The 21,814-nt window shown below is 43.6% G+C and overlaps 1 protein-coding gene across 3 annotated transcripts in view; it reads left to right on the plus strand.

Annotated features, from left to right (window-relative positions):
* Positions 1 to 19,969, plus strand: part of LOC137376769 (uncharacterized protein C6orf118-like) — a 58,773-nt gene extending 38,804 nt beyond the window's left edge. For all 3 annotated transcript variants that reach the window (XM_068045769.1, XM_068045771.1, XM_068045773.1), the window contains exon 8: positions 19,697 to 19,969. In XM_068045769.1, coding sequence (XP_067901870.1) covers positions 19,697 to 19,894 — 198 coding nt within the window. In that variant the 3' untranslated portion in view covers positions 19,895 to 19,969. The remainder of the gene's footprint in view (positions 1 to 19,696) is intronic.
* Positions 19,970 to 21,814: the final 1,845 nt, after the last annotated feature.

A 21,814-nucleotide genomic window follows, 5' to 3' on the forward strand; every position in this document is an offset into this window, starting at 1 on the left:
TAGCACATGTAATACAATAGAAGATCATTTCCTCGATCCCTTTGGAAACCCCTGGCCACCATATGAGGTTCCTCTACACTTGGTGATTCCTAAGTGCCCTTGATGTAGTTTCTCTAGGATGTCTAATCTTGAAGCCTTTGGAATAACTAGTCTTTCATCATAGACTAGTAGGTCATCAACAATAGTAAGGTGGTTTCGCTGCTCTTAATACTTTCTCAGGATTGTGTTATTTGGCTTATGTTCTGGCCAACCCTCTTGGCAAAGCTGACTTACTTTCTCGCAGACTTTGTCCTCTTTCTGTAGGTTTCTAATTTGGCATAACCTTTGAGCAGTTGCTGGCAAATCTTTGGTTATAGCTAAAGCAAAGACTTCCACTTCCTCCAGGAATGCGACATCTCCCAGTTCAGGTAGATTGCTTGATGTGCTTGATAATGCGGCAGCTGTCACCTCTTGCTTCTCTGGGACATGTCAGATATAACACAAGAACTGAATAAGTTGTAGTCGAAAAATCTCTGTACCCTTGGGGGTAATTTTGCTAACTCCTTGGAACTAAGCAACATTATTAGTGGCTTGTGATCAGTTTCAATCTTGACCTTGAGGCCCAGTACGTAGTCTGAATAATTCTCGCACGCCCTTGTTGCTACTAATGCTTCCTTTTCAATCACTGCGTACCTTCTTTCTGTCTCTGACAGCGAATGAGAGGCAAGATACACCAGCCTGCATGTCCATCTATTTGAATCTGGAACAGGACTGCACCTAATCCTGTTAACAATGCATCTGCTGCAATAATGGTCACAAGTTCCGGATCAGAATGTGCCAAAACTTTTGGTGAAGTCAACATTTCCTTGATCTTCTTGAAAGAATTTTTCTGGCTGTCTCCCCAGGACCAGGCGTTGCTGTTCTTTAGCAGTTGTCGTAGAGGCTTGTTAATAGTTGCTAGATTTGGTGGAAACTTCCCTACCTGGTTAACCATACCCATGAATCGCTGTAGATCTGTTATATTCCTTGGCTCTAGGAAATCTTTTATTGGCTTTGTCTTCTGTGGATCTGTCATGATTCCAGATCTATCAATTATGCGGCCAAGGGACCTCACTGTCAACTCTGAGAATCTGCAGTTGTCATTTGATGTGAGCCCTGTCTCTTGTAATCTGTGTAATACCACTCTTACCCTTGCATTATGCTCTTCTTGGTTTGCCCCATGAGTCAAAACATCATCCATGTGGCAGATGATTCCCTCCAAGCCTTCTAGGATTGTTGACATCATCTGCAGTAACATCTCTGATGCCAACACAATACTGAATGGCAATCTGTTGAAGCAGAATCTGCCAAAGAGTGTGATAAAGGTGCTTAATAATTTAGACTCCTCATCTAAAGGCAACTGCCAGAATCCGCCATTTGCATCTAACATTGTGAATATGGAGCTTTTTCCCAATTTGGCAAGGCTGTTGTTGACTAACACCATAAGGTGAATTTCTTTCTGTACCGCTTTATTGAGTTGGTAACGACCACACAAATCCTAATAGACCTGTTTGGTTTCCTTACTGGATCCATCCCAGAGCACCACCGAGTGAGTTTGTCACTACAGTGGTAACTCCTTGGCTTAGCATGGCATCAATTTCCTTCTTCACCTTTTCTAGGAGCGGGTGTAGGGCCTTTCTCAACAAGCAATCCAGTTCTGCCTCTTTGTTGAGAGTAATATGATACTCTGTTTTTAATTTCCCTTAGCCTTCAAATGATTTGGGGAATGCAGCTGTAAAATCACTGAGCTGTTTCTCCTATCCCTTGATCTCTCCACCCTACATAACAACTGTAAGGCTAGACAAGCTTTCTTACTGAGTAGCGAACAGGCTAACTTCCCAATAACATATAGGATTTCTGGAATGGTGGTGTCTGTGTGTTAAGGTTGTCTGCATTTCTCCCACAACCTTCAACTCAATCTCCTGGTCCGTATAATTTTTTGTTGGTTTTCCTAAGCCTTTCCTTCCTCAGCCAAGGTATTTGGTCAGACAGGAGAGAAACCGTTGCTCCTGTATCGAATTTGAAATTGGTTTTATTTTCTCCCACTAAGATTTCTGCTTCCCAGCAATCTTTGTTTTTTTTCCTCTGCACTTCTAGGAAGGGAGTATTAATTGATTGTCCATCCTTTATTTCCTCTATCTTTTTACCAGTCTGCCGCATTTGTTTTCTGCTGCGACAGACATTTTTTTATTCATTCATGGGACCTGGGTGTCGGTGACTTGGCCACCATTTATTGCCCATCCCTAATTGCCCTTGAGAAGGTGGTGGTGAGCTGCCTTCTTGAACCGCTGCAGTCCATGTGAGGTAGGTACACCCACAGTGCTGTTAGGAAGGGAGTTCCAGGATTTAGACCCAGCGACAGTGAAGGAACAGGAGGGGAACTTGCAGGTGGTGGTGTTCCCATGCATTTGCTGCCCTTATCCTTCCAGTTGGTAGAGGTTGCGGGTTTGGAAGGTGCTGTCTAAGGAGCCTTGGTGCATTGCTGCAGTGCATCTTGTAGATGGTACACACTGCTGCCACTGTGTGTTGGTAGTGAAGGGAGTGAATGTTGAAGGTGGTAAATGGGGTGCCAAACAAGTGGGCTGCTCTGTCCTGGATGGTGTCGAGCTTCTTGAGTGTTGTTGGAGCTGCACCCATCCAGGCAAGTAGAGAGTATTCCATCACACTCCTGACTTGTGCTTTGTAGATGGTGGACAGGCTTTGGGGAGTCAAGAGATGAGTTACTCGCCGCAGGATTCCTAGCCTGTGACCTGCTCTTGTAGCCACAGTCTTTATATGGCTACTCTAGTTCAGTTTCTGGTTAATGGTAGCCCCTAGGATGTTGATCGTGGGGGATTCAGTGATGGTAATGCCATTGAATGAAAAGGGGAGATGGTTAGATTCTCTCTTGTTGGAGATCGTCATTGCCTGCCACTTGTGTGGCGCGAATGTTACTTGCCACTTATCAGCCCAAGCCTGGATATTGTCCAGGTCTTGCTGCATTTCTACACAGACTGCTTCAGCATATGAGGAGTTGCGAATGGTGCTGAACATTGTGCAATCATCAGCGAACATCCCTAATTCTGACCTAATGATTGAAGGAAGGTCATTGATGAAACAGCTGAAGATGGTTGGGCCTAGGACACTACCCTGAGGAACTCCTGCAGTGATGTCCTGGAGCTCAGAAGATTGACCTCCAACAACCACAATCATCATCCTTTGTGCTAGGTATGACTCCAACCATGGAGAGTTTGCCCCCTGATTCCTATTGACTTCAGTTTTGCGAGGGCTCCTTGATGCCATCCTCGGTCAAATGCTGCCTTGATGTGGAGCAGTCACTCTTACCTCACCTCTTGAGTTCGGCTCTTTTGTCCATGTTTGAACCAAGGCTGTAATGAGGTCAGGAGCTGAGTGGCCCTGGCAGAACCCAAACTGAGCATCACTGAGCAGATTATTGCTAAGCAAGTGCTGCTTGATGGCACTGTTGATGACACCTTCCATCACTTTACTGATGATTGAGAGTAGACTGATGGGGTGGTAATTGGCCGGGTTGGACTTGTCCTTCTTTTTGTCAACAGGACATACCTGGGCAATTTTCCACATTACTGGGTAGATGCCAGTGTTGTAGCTGTACTGGAACAGCTTGGCTAGGGGCGCAGCACGTTCTGGAGCACAGGTCTTCAGTACTATTGCCGGAATATTGTCAGGACCCATAGCCTTTGCAGTATCCAGTGCCTTCAGTCGTTCCTTGATATCATGCGGAGTGAATCGAATTGGTTGAAGTCTGGCATCTGCGATGCTGGGGACTTCAGGAGGAGGCAGAGATGGATCATCAACTCGGCACTTCTGGCTGAAGATTGTTTCAAATGTTTCTGCCTTATCTTTCGCACTGATGTGCTGGGCTGCCCCATCATTGAGGATGGGGATATTTGTGGAGCCACCTCCTCCAGTTAGTTGTTTAATTGTCTCCCACCATTCACGGCTGGATGTGGCAGGACTGCAGAGCTTAGATCTGATCCGTTGTTTATGGGGTCGCTTAGCTCTGTCTATCGCATGCTGCTTACGCAGTTTGTCACGCAGATAGTCCTGTGTTGTAGCTTCACCAGGTTGACACGTCATTTTGAGGTAGGCCTGGTGCTGCTCCTGGCATGCCCTCCTGCACTCTTCGTTGAACCAGGGTTGGTCTCCTGGCTTGATGGTAATGGTAGAGTGGGGGATATGCCGGGCCATGAGGTCGCAGATTATGGTTGAGTACAATTCTGCTGCTGCTGATGGCCCACAGCGCCTCATGGATGCCCAGTTTTGCATTGCTAGATCGGTTCGAAATCTAACCCATTTGGCACGGTGATAGTGCCACACAGCACAATGGACGGTATCCTCAATGTGAAGGCGGGACATTGTCTCCACAAGGACTATGCGGTGGTCAATCTTATCACTACTGTCATGGACATATGCATCTGCGGCAGGCAGATTGGTGAGGATGAGGTCAAGTATATTTTTCCCTCTTGTTGGTTCCCTCACCGCCTGCCGCAGACCCAGTCTAGCAGCTATGTCCTTTAGGACTCGGCCAGCTCTGTCAGTAGTGATGCTGCCGAACCACTCTTGGTGATGGACATTGAAGTCCCCCACCTCGAATACATTCTGCATCCTTGCCACACAGTGCTTCCTCCAAGGTGTGTTCAACATGGAGGAGTACTGACTGATCAGCTGAGGGAGGGTGGTAGGTGGTAATCAGGAGATTTCCTTGCCCATGTTTGACCTGATGCCATGAGATTTCATGGGGTCCAGAGTCGATGTTGAGGACTCCCAGGGCAACCTGCTGAAAGTGCTTCCTTCTCTTGCACTAGAAACATTCAGCCTCCAAGGGTGGGCAATTTTCCCACCGCTGCCGCTCCCGACCACGCCTACTGCACTTCAGTACTGCTGCCTGTAGGCGTCTTTCCTGCCTCATGGCCTTCCTGGTGCCATTATTCTCTGTCTTCTCTACAGACTCAACTGATTCCAGAATTTTAGAGACTGGACTCCCCCAATCCCCCTGAACTAGTAGTCGATTAAACTTTCGTAATTCTGCCTAACTGCTCAATAAAATGGCTGTTTTCAAAGTCAATGCCTCTTTCGACTGAAGCTGGTCTGACAGCGCTTCCTCTATAACACCTACTATTCTGTCCTGAATCAGTGCCTCTCGCAGATTCCCATAGTCACAATCCTCAACTGCTTTATACAGATCATTAATAAATGAATCGATGCTTTCACCAACTTTTTGGGTGCATTTGTTGTATTTGCATAGTCTTCTTGATCACTTTGCCATATGGGGTTTCTTTCTCCGCACCGTCTCTCATGGCACAAAGCAAAACACTGACCTGTTCTTTGTCCAATCGTGCCATTTAAACCCACGCAGAATGGTACCTGTCGAATCTTTGAATCCATCTTGGCCACGCTTCAGCCTGGATGGGCCCTGCCGCTTGCTTGAAGCTCTCTGGTAAGAGTATCGACTGTTCCATGTTCCCTTGATGTTTTCAATCTCGTGTTTTCTATGCTGTATTAGTTTTTAGCGCTGCCACCATTTACTATATTGTCCGTGTGCTATTAGTATAGAATGAGGATAGTAGACTTTGGGTCAATGTAACAGGAGTTTATTTATAGGGGTCTTCTCATTAAGATATCTAGATTAACACTGAGCAGTACGAGGTTCAGACATGTGACATCACATCCTGTGATGATGCTTAAAGTCTATGTACATAACCTACCGAACAACAGCTTATGTACATTGTACTACAGCATACATGAACTTCCAAAAGGTATTTGATAACATAATAGGCTTGCCAGCAAAGTTGAATTTCATGGAATAAAGGGGACCATGGCAACATGGATACTAGTTGGCTGAGTGACAGGAAACAGTAGTGTTGAACAGTAATTTTTTAGATTGGAGGATGATATAGAATGGGGTTCTGTAGAGGTCGGTACTAAGATCATCGTTTTTCTTGATATACTAGTGCCATGTACTTGGGTGTACGGGGACAATTTCAAAATTTGCAGATGACGCAAAACTTGGACATATTGTAAACTCTTGAGAAGGTTAGTGATAGACTTCTAGAGGATATAGATAGGCTGGTGGTGGGTGGGCACTGGCAGATGAAATTTAATAGAGAAAAATGTGAAATGATTCATTTTGGTAGCAAGAATGAGGAGAGGCAATATAAACTAGAGGGTACAATTGTCAAGGGGGTGCAGGAGCAGAAGACCTGGAGGTATATGTGCACAATTCATTGAAGGTGGCAGGGCAGGTTGAGAAAGCATTAAAGAGGCATACGGGATCCTAGAGTTTTTAAAATTCTTTCAAGGGATGTGAACATTGCTGGACCAGCATTTGTTGCCCATCCCTAATTGCCCTCGAGAAGTTGGTGGTGAGCCTCTTGAACCGCTGCAGTCCATGTCGTGTAGGTACACCCATTGTGCTGTTGGGGAAGGGGTTTGAGGATTTTGGCCCAACGACAGCAAATGAACGATGATATAGTCAGGATGGTGTGAGGCTTGAAAGGGCACTTGCAGGTGGTGGTGTTCCCATGCGTCTGCTGTCCTTGTCCTTCTAGGTGGTAGAGGTTGCGAGTTTGGAAGGCGCTGTCAAAGGAGGCTTGACAGGTTGCTGCAGTGCATCTTGTAGATGGTGCACATTGCTGCCGCTGTGCCGGTGGCGGAGGGAGTGACTGTTTAAGGTAGCAAATGGTGTGCCGTTCAAGTGGGCTGCTTTGTGGTCGTGCTTCTTATAAATGGGAACATAGAGTATAAGAGCAAGGAAGTTATGATCCTTTTCTAAAACACTAGTCTGGCCTCAACTGGAGTATTTTGTCCAATTCTAGGCACCACACTTTAGGAAAGATGTGAAGGCTTTAGAAAGGGTAAAGAAAAGGCTTGAGAATCGTTCAGTGTATGAAGAACTTCAGTTCTGTCAGTAGATTGGAGAAGCAGGGATTGTTCTCCTTAGAGGAGAGATGGTGGAGAGGAGATTTGATAGAGGTGCTCAAAATCATGAGTGGTCTAGACGGAGAAGATACAGAGAAACTGTTGTTACGACCAGGTGAGAAAGAGGTTTCGTGTTCCCTTTCAGCCTTCACCTGTCTTACTGTAACAGGGTTTTATTTTTAAACACACTGTGTTTTTAGCTCCCCCTTGGTGAATCCTTGTTCACCGCTTTCCAATTATAAGGCAAAGAAACCAGCACAAACGGGCTTTCTTAGGTTTAAAGGTGAAATTTTATTAAACTTAAACTCGAATTCAGTTGACACTTACAGATACATGACGCGCCCATGCTAGCATGCATGCGCGATGCACACATGCAAATAGAGACAGAAAAGAGCAGAAGAAATAAAGTAGAAAAGTTTGAGGCAATATCTTTGTGCTCACTGTAGAGTCCTTGATTGTAGGTAGATCTTGCTTTTTGTTGGGGCCCAGTATTCTTCTTAAACCTTGTTCGCTGTAGGAGACTTTTCTCTCTTGGGGTTCATGTGTCTTCAGTGGATTCAGAGGCTTGTGAGAAAGAGATGGGAGCAGGCAGACAGGAGAGGCTCTGGCGAGCCAGCCAGGAGAGATCTTCTCAATCCAGGAGCATTCTGCTTTCTGCCCAAACTGTTTGTACAAATGCAAAAAATTTAGGTTGCCCAGCAGGCTAGTCATGTGAACAGCTGGTTTGACCATGCCCATTTGTGTATTCGGCCATCTTAGCAGTCAACCTGGAATGCGAGCTCCCCCACCTTCAACATCTGATGATCAAAAGTCCACTTTGAGTTGAATGTCAGGGAATGGTCCTTTGTGCTTTCCAAGCACTGTCTGTTAATATGCAAATGTATTTCCAGCCAAGATCTGGCAACTTTTTTTAAAAAGCAAGTCCTTTCTTCATTCCAGTAACAGTTTAAAATAAATGTTCATGGCAAAATGTGCCTCATTCTTGGCAGGCGGGGGCCCAGCATGACACTGTTCCCATTGACAGGTTGAGAACCAGAAGATACCAATTTAAGGTGATTGGCAAATGAACCAATGCAACTTGAGGAAAAGCTTTTTTTATGCAGTGAGTGGTTATTTTCTGGAATGCACTGCCTGAGAGAATGGTGGAGGTAGATGCAATGGTGGCTTTCAAAAGGGAACTGGATTAACATCTGAAGAGAAAAGCTCAACATATTTTTGGTAGTTCAGGGTATCAAGAGTTATTGATAAGGGATAAAGCGGGTTTAATGGAGTTGAGGTACAGATCAGCCAAGACTTAATTGAATATGCTCAAAGGACTGAATGATCTATTCTTCTTATGTTTCTTTATAGCACTGTGCTATGTGGGCCATATTGACCATTGTATGATAAATCAGAGCTGTCCTTGTACATTTGAAAGTATCTGATGACTTTCAGCATTTAGGAATATGTATCAGGTTTACATAGCTAATCACTTAGTCAAGATTTAAATATGATGGAGCGAAGGGTAATGTTCAGTGAAAGGTAAATATACTTTTTATTTTAATTGCTATTAATTCAAAGCAACATACAATACAGAAGGAGGCCAATCGGCCCATTGTGCCTGTACCAGCTCTTGGCAAAATATAAAATCAATTAGCCCCATTCCCCTGCTCCTTTTCCTTTTCAACTATTTACCCGATTTTCCTTTTGGAATGTTACTATTGTATTTGCTTCCACTACCCTTTCGGCTGTGCATTCCAGATCACAACTCACAGCCATGTTTAAAAAAAAAAACTCATTTCCCTCTGGTTCTTTTGCTAATTATCTTAAATCTGTGCCCTCTGGTTACCTACGTTCCTACCAATGGAAACAGTTTTTTCTTATTTACTGTATCAAAACCCTTCCTAATTTCTGTTGTAACCTTTTTTTTTGCAACAGAAGACAAAAACAATTCAGTGAATTAAAGCTGGATAAAGCAACAGACAACAGCTCCATCTGCTGGATTGAAAATTAGAATTTGCACATTTGGTTAATACTGGGTTATGTGGGCTTTTTGTTTTCAACGCTAGGTGCACAGCAGTTGATTAGCTTTATTGCACGGATTGGATGATTGCAGCAAGGGGTTCTTGGAATAAACCCAGATAAACTTATTGGCACCATCTTCCAAGTTAATCTCCTTGAATGGTGAATTATCTTCAAACCAGAATTGGAAATTTATTGTTAGTGACTGTTGAATGATGGAAAAGGCTGGAGGGGCTTAATGGCCTACTCTTGTTCCTATGTTGCTGAATGACCTACTGCTGTTCCAATATTGTTTTTGACAACCAATGTTCTTACAGTATAAACCATAGCAATATATTAAAAGGATTGATAAAGCAAGTAGTCTTTGAACTAGAATTTGGCTTACACCGGTTTCTGGGTTTAGAAGTCGCAGCCTGCCTGCGGCAGTTCCATTGAAGGTGGATAGCATGTGAATTTGGTGCTTCCACCTCATTGCTATGATTTAAGCATAGAGCCAAGTGTCTGCCTTGCTACTGGCTACTTCTTAGTGCTGCCGGCTGCCTCTGTGCTCAGCAGGGAACCCTGGCAGCATTGTGCTAATAGCATGTTGTGTAGCCTGCCTACTGTTAAAGGCAGTCTGTCCCTCTTAAAGAGAAGCTGCACGGAATAATAATGCTACAATTTAAAACATGAAAAATGGAACAGCATGACAGAGAGAAGGCGGTAATGGATGAGGAGGAGAGATGTCATGGTTCCTTGGGAGGCCATCAAGGAGCACCTTCAGAAGAGAGTGGAGTAGATGGCCAGAGAGGTCAATTCCCAGTATCTAGACCCAAAGACCTGGCAGCAGTGCCACAAGAAGTCTATTGACCTCAAGCAGGTGGTTAGGTTAGTGAAGGCATCTACACATGCCAGCTATCCACCACACCATCAACCTTTCACACTGCTCAATGCACCACATCCCCATCACTCACCAGCAACACTCCCTGGCACTCAGGACTTGGCCTAACATCCAGATACTCCACCTCACCCTCACGCACTTACCAATCCTGCAAGCCCCACGCCCACCTCTTGTTGCATCCACCATAGAACCATAGGAAAATTACAGCGCGGAAGGATTCCATTCAGTCTGTCATATCTGTGCCTGTCGAAAACTAGCCACCCAATCTAATTCCACCTTCCAGCACCTGGTCCATAGCCTTGCAGGTTACAGCACTTCAGGTGCATGTCTAGGTACGTTTTAAAAGAATTGAGGGTTTCTGCCTCCACCACCATTCCTGTCAGTGAATTCCAGACACCCACCACCCTCTGGGTGAAAACGTTTTTCCTCATGTCCCCTCTAATCCTTCTACCAATCACCTTAAATTGATGCCCCCTGGTAATTGACCTCTCCACTAGGGGAAACAGGTCCTTCCTGTCTACTCTATCTAGGCCCCTCCTAATTTTGTACACCTTTATTAAGTCACCCCTCAGCCTCCTCTGTTCTAAGGAAAACAACCCTTGCCTATCAAATATTTCCTCATAGCAGCAACTTTCAAGCTCTGGCAACATTCTTGTAAATCTCCTCTGCACTCTCTCAGAGCAACTATGTTCTTCCTGTAATGTGGCGACCAGACTGTACGTAGCGCTCCAACAGTGGCCGAACCCGCATTTTATACAGTTTCAGCATTAATCCCTGCTTTTGTATTCTATACATTGGCCAATAAGGGAAAGCATTCCATATGCCTTCTTCACCACTCTATCTACCTGTCCTGCCACTTTTAGGAACCTGTGGACTTGCACTCCAAGGTGTCTCACTTCTTCTAACCCTCTCAGTATCCTCCCGTTTATTGTGTATTCCCTCGCTTTATTTGCCCTCCCAAGTGCATTACCTCATACTTCTCCGGATTGAATTCCATTTGCCACTTTTCCGCCCACTCAACCAAACTATTGATATAATTCTGGAGTCGACAGCCATCCTCTTCACTATCAACTACACGACCAATTTTTGTGTCATCAGCAAATTTCCCGATCATGCCTCCCACATTTAAGTCCAAATCATTAATACATACCACAAACAGCAAGGAACCCAACATTGAGCCCTATGGAACGCCACTAGAAACAGCTTTCCATTCACAAAAACATCCGTCGACTACTACCCTTTGCTTCCTGTCACTGAGCCAGTTTTGGATCCAACCTGCCACATTCCTCTGTATCCCATGGACTTTCATTTTACTGACCAGTCTGCCCTGTGGGACCTTGTCAAATGCCTTAGTAAAATCCATATAGACCACATTCACTGCACTACCCTCATCAATCCTCCTTGTTACTTCCTCAAATAATTCAATTAAGGGAAGGTCATGTCTTACTAACTTAACAAATCCATGCTCACTATCCCTGATCAGTCCGTGCCTTTCTAAGTGGCAGTTTATCCTGTCCCTTAGATTTGATTCTAATAATGTACCCACCACTGAGGTCAGACTGACCAGCCTATAATTATTTGGCCTATCTCTCGCACCCTTTTTAAACAATGGTATAACTTCCGCAGACCTCCAGTCCTCTGGCACATCGCCCATATCCAGTGAGGATTTGAAGATGATCCTCAGCGCATCCACTATTTCCTCCCTGCTTCCTTTAACAATCTGGATGCAATCCATCCGGCCCTGGTCATGTATCCACTTTCAAGGATGTCAGACCCTCTAGTACTCCCTCTCTCATTATGCGAATCGTATATAATATCTCACACTCCTCTTTTACTACAATGTCTGCGTCATCCCTCCTTTGTGAAGACAGATGCAAAAAACTCATTAAGAACCTTGCCCATATCATCTGCATCCACGTGTAAGTTCCCTTGTACATCTCTGATAGGCCCTACCCTTTCCTTAGTTATCCTCTTGCTCTTAATGTACTGATAAAACATCTTTGGGTTTTCCTTGATTTAATCTGCCAATATTTTTTCATGTTCTCTCTTTGCTTTTCTAATTTCCTTTTTTTACTTCACCCCTGCACTTTCTATACTCTTCTAGGCTTTCTAAAATATTGATTTTTGTGATCATCATAAGCTTTCTTTTTCTGCTTCAACATACCCTGTAAGCCTCTAGATAACCAGGGGGCTCTAGATTTGGCAGTACCACCCTTCATCTTAGTGGGGACATGCCTACACCGTACGTGTAGAATCTCGCTTTTGAATGACTCCCACTTGTTTGCCACTGATTTTCCTTCCAGTAGCTGTGTCCAGTCCACTTTCGCCAGATCGCTTCAGTTTTGTAAAATGTGCCTTTCCCCAATTTAGAACTTTAAGTCCAGTCTTATCTTTGTCCTTTTCCATGATTATGCTAAAATTAACTATTATGATTGCTATCTCCAAAATGGCCACACACTGCTGCTTCATCTACTCGCCTAGCTTCATTACCGAAGACTAAATCTAGAATTCCCCCTCTCGTTGGACTTGTTACGTGCTGGCTAAAAAAGTTCTCTTGAATGCAGTTGAAGAATGTTGTGCCCTTCACACTGTTTGGATCCCAGTTGAAATCCCCAACTATCATTAAATATATTCAAGAAAGAGTTAGATATAGTTCTTGGGGCTAATGGGATCAAGGGATACGGGGAGAAAGCGGGAACAGGTTACTGAGTTTGGATGATAAACCATGATCATATTGAATGGCGGAGCAGGCTCAAAGGGCCAAATGGCCTACTCCTCCTATTTTTCTATGTTTCTAACTATTATTGCCCTCCTGTTTTTACACTTATAAATTTGCCTACATATTTGTTCCTCTATCTCCCTCTCACTATTTGTGGGTCTATTGTACACTCCTAGTAGTGTGGCTGCCCCTTTTTTATTTCTGATGTACACCTATATGGCCTCATTTGATGATTCATTTAGCATATCATCCCTCCTCACAGCTGTTATTGACTCCTTAACCAATAATGCTACACCCCCACCTTTTTTCTTATCCCCCTCTCTATCCCGCCTGAAAACTCTACATCCAGGGATGTTGAGCCGCCATTCTTGCCCCACTTTAAGCCAAGTTTCCGTTATACCAACAATATCATGTTGCCCTCAGCTCATCGGCTTTATTTACTACTTGCATTTAAATAAATACATTTTAACACTGCCAAATTCCTGTGCTGCACACTTTTTAACCTTTGCTTCTTCTGTCTTTCTGAGTCACTCGCTAATTTTCTGCCTCCTATTCCCTGGCTTGAAATTGTCCTATCTGAAACTGCCCTCAGGTTCCGATCCCCTTGCCAAACTAGTTTAAACCATCACTGCTTCCAGCTATTCAGCTACAGCAAGTGCCTGACCCAAACTGAGTGCTACATAATCACTGACATACTGCCCTCTCTCTTGCAGGACATGGTGGCACACAATAGAAGGGAGCAGATCAGAACTGGCAGGGGCCAAGGTCACTTGCATTTCCTGAACCTTATGGCGAAGGCTCTCAGCATCATGGGGCTGGCTGCGACTGAGCCAGAGGCATCCTGTTTGTGCCTTACCCCCTTCTCAATTCCTAGCTCACCCTCGTTCTGCTCTCTGGCATGATTAGCAAGTTGCTGATGGTGTGACCATTTACTTTGTGCTTCCCACCCCATTCCACTTCCCATACACCTTACACCCTTCTGATTTCCTGCTTTCAGACACCCAAGAACAGCCCTCTGCTTACCCGCACAAGGAGGAAGAGAGACAGCAATAGTTTAGCATTGATGAAGAGGCCCCATCACTTGATCTGATGCAGCCACCAGTTCAGATACAGGAACTGCACATACCTTGGAGGCTAGTACAGAGTTAAGACTAGCATGTGGTGAGTCACTGGGCATGGGAGGGCTACAGCCAGGTCAGGGGATGGTCCATTTGCTGGCTCACAGGAGGGCAAGGTCATAGACGAGTTCTGCTGCAGAGGACTCAAATGAGGACCTCAATCGGGCAGCGCACAGGAGAGTGCTGATGGTCATCTACTTTGAGATGTTGTGTGCATTGCTGACCTGCCATACAACCTCCTGTCACGATCAAGGAGCATGGAAGAGACCAGCTCCAAGTTGATGGAGGGCATCACCCTCTCTGCACCCTCTGCTCCATCTCCCAATTGTGCTGTAGATCTAAAGGCACTGCCACGGCTGCCCCAGATGTGTTGCAGCCTTTCAGTGGACAGATCGCCTAATCCTCTGCCCTCCCTGTGAGGATGCAGCAACACTCTCCGGCAAATACAGGAACTCACCACACCATCTCCAAAAACATTCCAAAGTACTTCCGGACACTTTGCAATAGCTGAAGTTCTTCAAAATGACCTTGCCTGCAAGTTGGGTTCCTTGCCCTTTAGATAACGTCAGTGCAGCGCCATCTTGCAGCTTGCTCTTTATACAGTGACACAGAAATTCATTGTCTGGACTTGTGTGGTCCAAATTGGGCATTCTGGCGTTACATTAACAGGTAGGGAAGTCTTATATAAGGACAGTGCCCCTTCTGAGACTTCTAGCACACGCTGGGGTGCCTTCAAGAGGGCTGGTTGTGCAGGCTGCATCAGAAGCGGCTGGTAGCACAGCATGCTCCAGCAGCCAAATATTATTACTCTTAGAGCTGGTCAACTTTGAGCCCAGATAGTATCGATCAATCTTTCCAATGTGGGCTGTATACCGTGACTTCACTAGCCTTGGCCAGAATGGAGATGATAGATAATTCCTGTGTCAATAACTCCTCTAAGTGACTGGGATTGATTTTATGGTTTGTATTATGTAACAATCCTCCGCTCTCTGCATTTTGTTGGAGAAATAATAGAAAGAAAGAAAGGCTTGCATTTATACAGCGCCTTTGCGACCACCAACCGTCTCAAAGCACTTTGCAGCCAATGAAATACAGTCATTGTTGTAATGCAGCAGTCAGTATGTGCACAGCCCACTCCCACAATGATAATGACCAGGTAATCTGTTTTTTGTAATGCTGATTGAGGGATAAACATTGGCCAGGACACTGGGGATTACTCCCCTGCTCTTCGAAACAGTCCCATGAGATCTTTTACATCCACCTGAGCAAGCAGATGGGTTTAACATTTCATCTGAAAGACGTCCCCTCCAAAAATGCAGCGCTCCCTCAGTACTGCACTGCAATGTCAGTCTTGATTTTCTTTTTATGCTCAAGCTCTGGAGTGGGACTTGAATTTAGAATCTTGTGACTCAGAGGCAAGAGTGCTACCAACTGAGCCACAGCTGACACTTCTGCTTTTAGTTTAGTTTAGTTTAGTTTAGAGATACAGCACTAAAACAGGCCCTTCGACCCACCGAGTCTGTGCCGACCATCAACCACCCATTTATACTGATCCTACACTAATTCCATATTCCTTCCACATCCCCACCTTCCCTATATTTCCCTACCACCTACCTATACTAGGGGCAAGTTGATTTGATGTCACTCTCCCACAACCCCAGATGACAAATTAAAGTGGCTTAGGGTTTTAGCATTTGCTGTGCTGCGAGAATAAACTAGGCTGTTACTTCACACATTGCGATCGCACTAAATCATTCCCCAGGAATGCCCAGCTGCCTACCATCCAGGGAAACCCAAGTCATTTTGAAACATTCAACGTAAACTTATTCAGTAAAATGGCTTCTGGACTTTGACAATGGTGATGTCTCTTCCACTGAAGAGAATTTGTGCTTGTTCAAAATGATCAACATGGATTTGAAGCCACACATTTTCCCACACAGTGCTACAGAAGGTCACTTATCATTGGCGTAATTTTGCTCGGGAGCGTAGTCATGGCATGTTTAAACCAGTCTGAAGGATACCATTCCTTTCTCCAATCTAAATGGGTTGACTTGTTGGGTATCAGGCTCAATGATTTGACTGGTCATTAGATCAATAATACAACATAGGGTGCCTCAACTTTCATGAGCAGTATTACTGCTGGTGCTCTTTTGTACTTGGTCACTCATAAAAGTGTCTGAGAGTATTGTCACCCCACCACTCCCCTCCCAAACTCCCACATGCAACAAATGGTGTCAAAGTAGCATCTTATGGCACATTCCAAATCAACCACTTTCTATGTTTAAAAAAATGAAGCACGAATAAAACAAAAGTTCCAGGCCTGTGCTGAGTTAACAGGTGCCTGTCAGGGAAACGATAAGGACATTCTTACTGGAGCAGTGCCTTTGGGCTAGAATGAGAGAGGTGGGGAAGAAAAGTCAGACAGTTTCCAGCTCCTGATTGTTGTCCAGCAGCTTCTATAGCAGAGCGCTTGTGTGTGGATGTTGTGGGAGGGAAACAGGATCGATTGTCATGAGGCACTGCAGTGAATGTGGTGTAGGACCCAGAGTGCTGTTTGGGAGGGAGCTGCAGGATTTTGACCCACTGTGAAGGAACAGTGATATAGTTCCAAGTCAGGATGGCGTGTGGCTTGGAGAGGAACTTGCAGGTGGTGGTGTTCCCATGCATCTGCTGCCCTGGTCCTTCTAGGTGGTAGAGGTTGCAGGTTTGGAAGGTGCTGTCAAAGAAGGATGTTCACTATTCGCTTTGTAACCACTTAGTTTTACGAACAGTGTGCCCTTTAACTCAGGCTTCCATTTAAATAGTGCCAGTAAGGAGCAGGCAACTGAGAACTTCCTCCACACTCAGGCACTGGAATTAACATGACACATTCAATATGACGCTTCAAACAGACACCGAGTAAAACTGAAGTGCTGTTGAGGGGAAAACAAAGTGGCAGGTCATGACATCTAAGTAGAACTTACATTGGGAGACTTTGCTGTAATTTCTGTAATGAGATCTGTTTGCTTTAGTTCGTAGAGACTGTAGCTGGATTTTAGCCTGGAGGTGCATTTCGTGCAGGGGCAATGGGGTTTCCTGAACATCTTGCTGGTTCTGGACTTTAAATGTTTACCTGCCCACAAGCAGTTCTGTAAAGGCACTAACATCATGGATTTAGTCCTTCTCTTCTCTTTCACTTGTCCTGTTTCCTGAGACCTAGGAAACCCGGCCGACAGGATTTAAAAATAGGATCACTGTTAAAGTGAAGGCGCGCAGCCTCATTATAATACTTAAATGACGAACCTGCCTGTGAGCAGATTGGTCACCAGCCCCTCATTCCCCCTCTATTCCAATCTGAAGTGGGCTGGTAGGGTTCCTATTTGAGTTTTTGAATTTTAACCTCTGGCCTGATCCCAACTTACCTATGTTTGGGAGTAACATTCAGTCCTCTTTAAATAGACTCTGTTTTCTGAGTAAATAGACTGTAAGCCCTGCCCCTCTTCCAACTAATTAGCTAACGCAGTAGTATTAATATTCACTTTGAAATAAAGAGGAACCAAAACTGGAAATCTGAGATAATCGAAATTATGGAAATACACAAGTGAGACAGCCTTTGCAAAGAAAAGATACTGTGATTGGAGGAGTTGTTATTTGTCCTTCTTCCTACCTATTTCTTTTCAACCTTACTAAAATGCTTCCATATCTTTTTAATTTTCAGCTCTAAGGAAGCTTTAAATCAAAACTTTTACCTGTCCTTTTCTTCAAAAAAACACCTTACTTTTTTATATGTAAGGAAAAAAGGACACCAAGCCAAAGAAGGAGATGTTAGAAGGGGTGATTAAAAGCTTGGACAAAGAGCTGGGCAATAAGGAGAGACTGAAATGGAGAGGCTTAGGAAGAGAATGGCAGAGCATGGGGCCTAGATTTCTGAAGGAATAGTCACCAATGATTGGGCAAAGGGAGTTGGTCAGTGTCCTAGCCAACATTCTTCTCTAAACCAAAAACAGATTTTTAAAAATTATTCATTCATGGGATGTGGGTGTTGCTGGCAAGACCAGCGTTTATTGCCCACCCTTTATTGCCCTTGAGGAGGGGGTGGTGATCCACCTTCTTGAATCACTACAGTCCAACAGTGCTGTTAGGTAGGGAATTCCAGGATTTTAACTCAATAATGATGAAGGAACAGCGATATAGTTCCAAGTCAGGATAGTGTGTGACTTGGAGGGGAACTTGCAGGTGGTGGTGTTCCCATGCAACTACTGCCCTTATTATTCTAGGTGGTAGAAGTTGCAAGTTTGGAAGGTGCTGTGAAAGGAATTTTGGTGAGTTACTGCAGTGCATCTTGTAGACGGTACGCACTGCAGCCTTGGTGCATCAGTGGTGGAGGGAGTGAATGTTTTTAAGTGGTGGATGAGTTGCGAATCAAATGGGCTGCTTTGTTCTGGATGGTGCTGAGCTTCTTGAGTATTGTTGGAGCTGCACACATACAGGTAAGTGGAGAGTATTCCATTACACACCTGACTTGTGCCTTATAGGTGGTGTAAAGGCTTTAGGGAGTCAGGAGGTGAGTTACTTGTCACAGAATATCCAACTTCTGACCTGTACAATAGTATTTATGTGACTTGTCCAATTAAATTTCTGGCAATCCATTTGATTGCTGTTTGGAGGATCTTGCTGTGTAATAAAATTACTAACATTTTCATCTATATCTGGTGTGAGCTGTGGCCCGGTGGCAGCTCACTTGCCTCTGCGTTAGAATGTCATGGATTTAAGTCTCACTCCAGCGACTTGAGCACATAATCCAGGCTGACGCTCCAGTGCAGTACTGAGGGAGTGCTGTACTATTGAAGATGCTGTCTTTCGGGTGAGATGTTAAACCGAGGCTCTGACTTCTCAGAGGGGTGTAAAAGATCCAATGACACTATTTCAAAGAAAAGTAGGAGAGTTCACCCCAGTTCCTGGCTAATATTTATCCCTCAACCAATATCACCAAAACTGAATAAACCATATCATGCTAGAGTGGGTCATCTTGAGTTGTCTGCTGGTAGTTAGGCTTTTTCCTGAAATCTTCATATTGAATATAAATTGCACCATAACTTGCTGGAAATGAGAGCTGATAAGGGGGCAGCAAAGGCAGAAGGGCATCTGGGACCTCGGTAAATAATGAGACCAACAGTGTATCTCCTTAACCACTGACATTTAAAGATTGGGAAAGATACGCAAGACCGACAGAGAGGTACGGTGAATTGTAGTCAAGTCAGTAATTGAAGAGAAATGACAAGATTGAATTGAAAGAGAAACGATAGGAAAAGTAAGAAAAAATCTTTTAAAAAAAAAAAAAAAAAGTCTCTAACAGCAATTTATTACATGGAGGAATGAGACTCGACGGGTTAAATTGTTCCCATACTGGGCAGGAGAGATTAATTGCCATTGAATTCACAATTATTATGTTGTTAAAAAGGTACTTAAATTGTTAATTTATTTATTTTATTTATTTATTTAGAGATACAGCACTGAAATAGGCCCTTCGGCCCACCGAGTCTGTGCCGACCATCAACCACCCATTTATACTAATCCTACATTCCTACCACATCCCCACCTGTCCCTGTATTCCCCTACCACCTACCTACCTATACTAGGGGCAATTTATAATGGCCAATTTACCTATCAACCTGCAAGTCTTTGGCTGTGGGAGGAAACCGGAGCACCCGGCGAAAACCCATGCAGACAGAGTGAGAACTTGCAAAGTCCACACAGGCAGTACCCAGAATTGAACCCGGGTCGCTGCGGTGCTAATCACTGTGCCACTGTGCCGCCTACAATGGTGAGACCTAAATTCCTGTGCTTGTATTGGGTAATTAATGTGTAAATCAAGTTCTTAAAAATAACAGGGATGCTAAGGGCGAGATACTGTTTGTGCGAAATTGACCAGCAAGTTCGAGAGACTCACAACTCGTGGCATATCTCTTAATCCCATGAATTTGCTGGCCAATTTGCACATTAATAACTATGTGCATTATTAACATGCTGTTATTTTTCTAGGAAGATTTGGCTCATCTAATCATTATCAAGTTGCTGTTTGTGGGACCATTCTCTGTGCAAATTGTTTTCTACATTACAACAGTGACTCCACTTCAAAATTACTTAATTGGCTGTGAAGTGCTTTGGGACGTCCTGAGGGCTATAGAAATGCAAGTCTATAATAAGTGTCTGCATTTAAAAGTAATTCATTGGATGTGAAGTATTTGAGTTATTTCTAAGGGAGTTGGTAAGGTGCTGTATAAATTTAAACTCATGTTAATACTTCTGTAAAAAGTGTGGGCTTAATAAGCCAAATTTTTCTCATTTCATGCTTCATATGCTAAAATAGAAATTATTTTTACATCCACTCTGAAAAAAATTGGAAGTAAAGCTGGTTAATAATAAAATGGAGAAATATCTGCCTAGAATTTAATTTACAGCAAGTTATTTTTAAGCACCCATAATGACCCACCCACTGACAAGAAGTAGCAGCACAAAGAAAAGTTCTACTCTCTCAGGCTGTAAAGAAGTGCAATGTTAATGAACGTTACTTGCACCAGTTTTTGTTTCCCTTCTTGCTTTATGGTATATGGATTAATAATGATAACTGCATTACTCCAGTGTGTCCTTGGCAATAAACACTTCAGACACTTTGATTAAATGCCTCAATCTGCAGCCTCAGCACTTAATCAGCATAAGAGCCATTTATTGCCAAGGACATTTGGGACAAATGGCTTAAGTGTACCTCCTAAGTAGATACTTTAACAGTGTTAGAGCAGAATAGAAACCCATGGTTTATAGTAACTGGCACAGCACAATCGATGCTTAAAAATTAAAATATTGATTTTTTTCTTTCTGATCTGATCTCCCCTCAGTATTGCCACATTCAAGTATTTACCTTAACAATGTCATTCTCGATTATAAAATTAGTTTGCTCATAGCTGGGACATTGGAACACATGATAGCACTGAGATTTCATTATGTTTTTGTCATTTTGCATTTGTATCTAAATTCTATTTTATGCTGTGCACCTTTATTTGTTTCGCAAGTTGTAATTTGCAACAGATTTTACATTAGATTGGTGTGTTGCTGGACCTTCACAGCTATAAACATCAGCATTATTTGCTTGTATATTCTTCTCCTTTAGAAATAAGCATTAATAGACTTAGTTTTAGGGAATTAATTTGGGCATGCGGAAGGGGTGGCAGTGGGAGAGCATTTTAGTTGTATTGGTCATAATTCAGTTTGATTTAAAAGAGTTATATGGAAAAGGATATAGATTGACCATGATTGGGGATAGGCTAATTTTACTAAGCTGAAATGTGATTTAGCAAAAGTGGACTAGAAACAGCTACACGAATATAAATCAGTGTCAGAGCAGTGGGAGGCATTCAAGGAACAGATGAAGAGGGTTCAGAACAAATATGTTCCCACAAAGAGAAAGGGTGAGACTGTCAAATCTAGTCTTCCTGGAAGACAAGGGGAACACGGAGTAGGATAAGGCAAAAAAAAAAGCGTATGTCCGATTCTGAAAGCTCAATACTGCAAAAAGCCTTGAAGAGGCTGAAATTAAAAATTAAACTAGAAAAGCAAAGAGAGGGCATGAAAAAATTGGCAAATAAAAATCAAGGAAAACCCAAAAATGTTTTATAAATACATAAAGAGCAAGAGGATAACTAAGGAAAGAATAGGACCAATTAGAGACCAAAAAGGTAACTTGTGGTGTGGAGGTAGAAGATGTGGACATGGTTCTTAATGAATACGTTGCACCTGTTTTCACAAAAGAGAGGGACAAGGCAGACATTGTAGTTGAGGAGGAGTGTGAAATATTGGATGGGATAAACAGTGAGGGAGGAAATATTAAGGTCTTTAGCATATTGAAAGTGGATAAATCACAAGGCCCAGATAAAATGTATTCCAGGCTGCTAAGGGAAGCAAGGGAAGAAATAGTGGAGGTTCTGACCATCATTTTCCAATCCTCTCTGGCTACAGGCGTGCTGACACAGGTCTGGAGGACTGCTAACGTTGTACTGTTATTTAAAAAGGGAGTAAGAGATAGCCCGAGTAATTACAAGCCAGTCAGCCTAACCTTGATGGTGGGCAAGTTATTGGAAAATAATTTTGAGACAGCGCAAATCG

Source organism: Heterodontus francisci, chromosome 13, assembly GCF_036365525.1.
Source record: "Heterodontus francisci isolate sHetFra1 chromosome 13, sHetFra1.hap1, whole genome shotgun sequence".
NCBI classification, from domain to species: Eukaryota; Metazoa; Chordata; class Chondrichthyes; order Heterodontiformes; family Heterodontidae; genus Heterodontus; species Heterodontus francisci.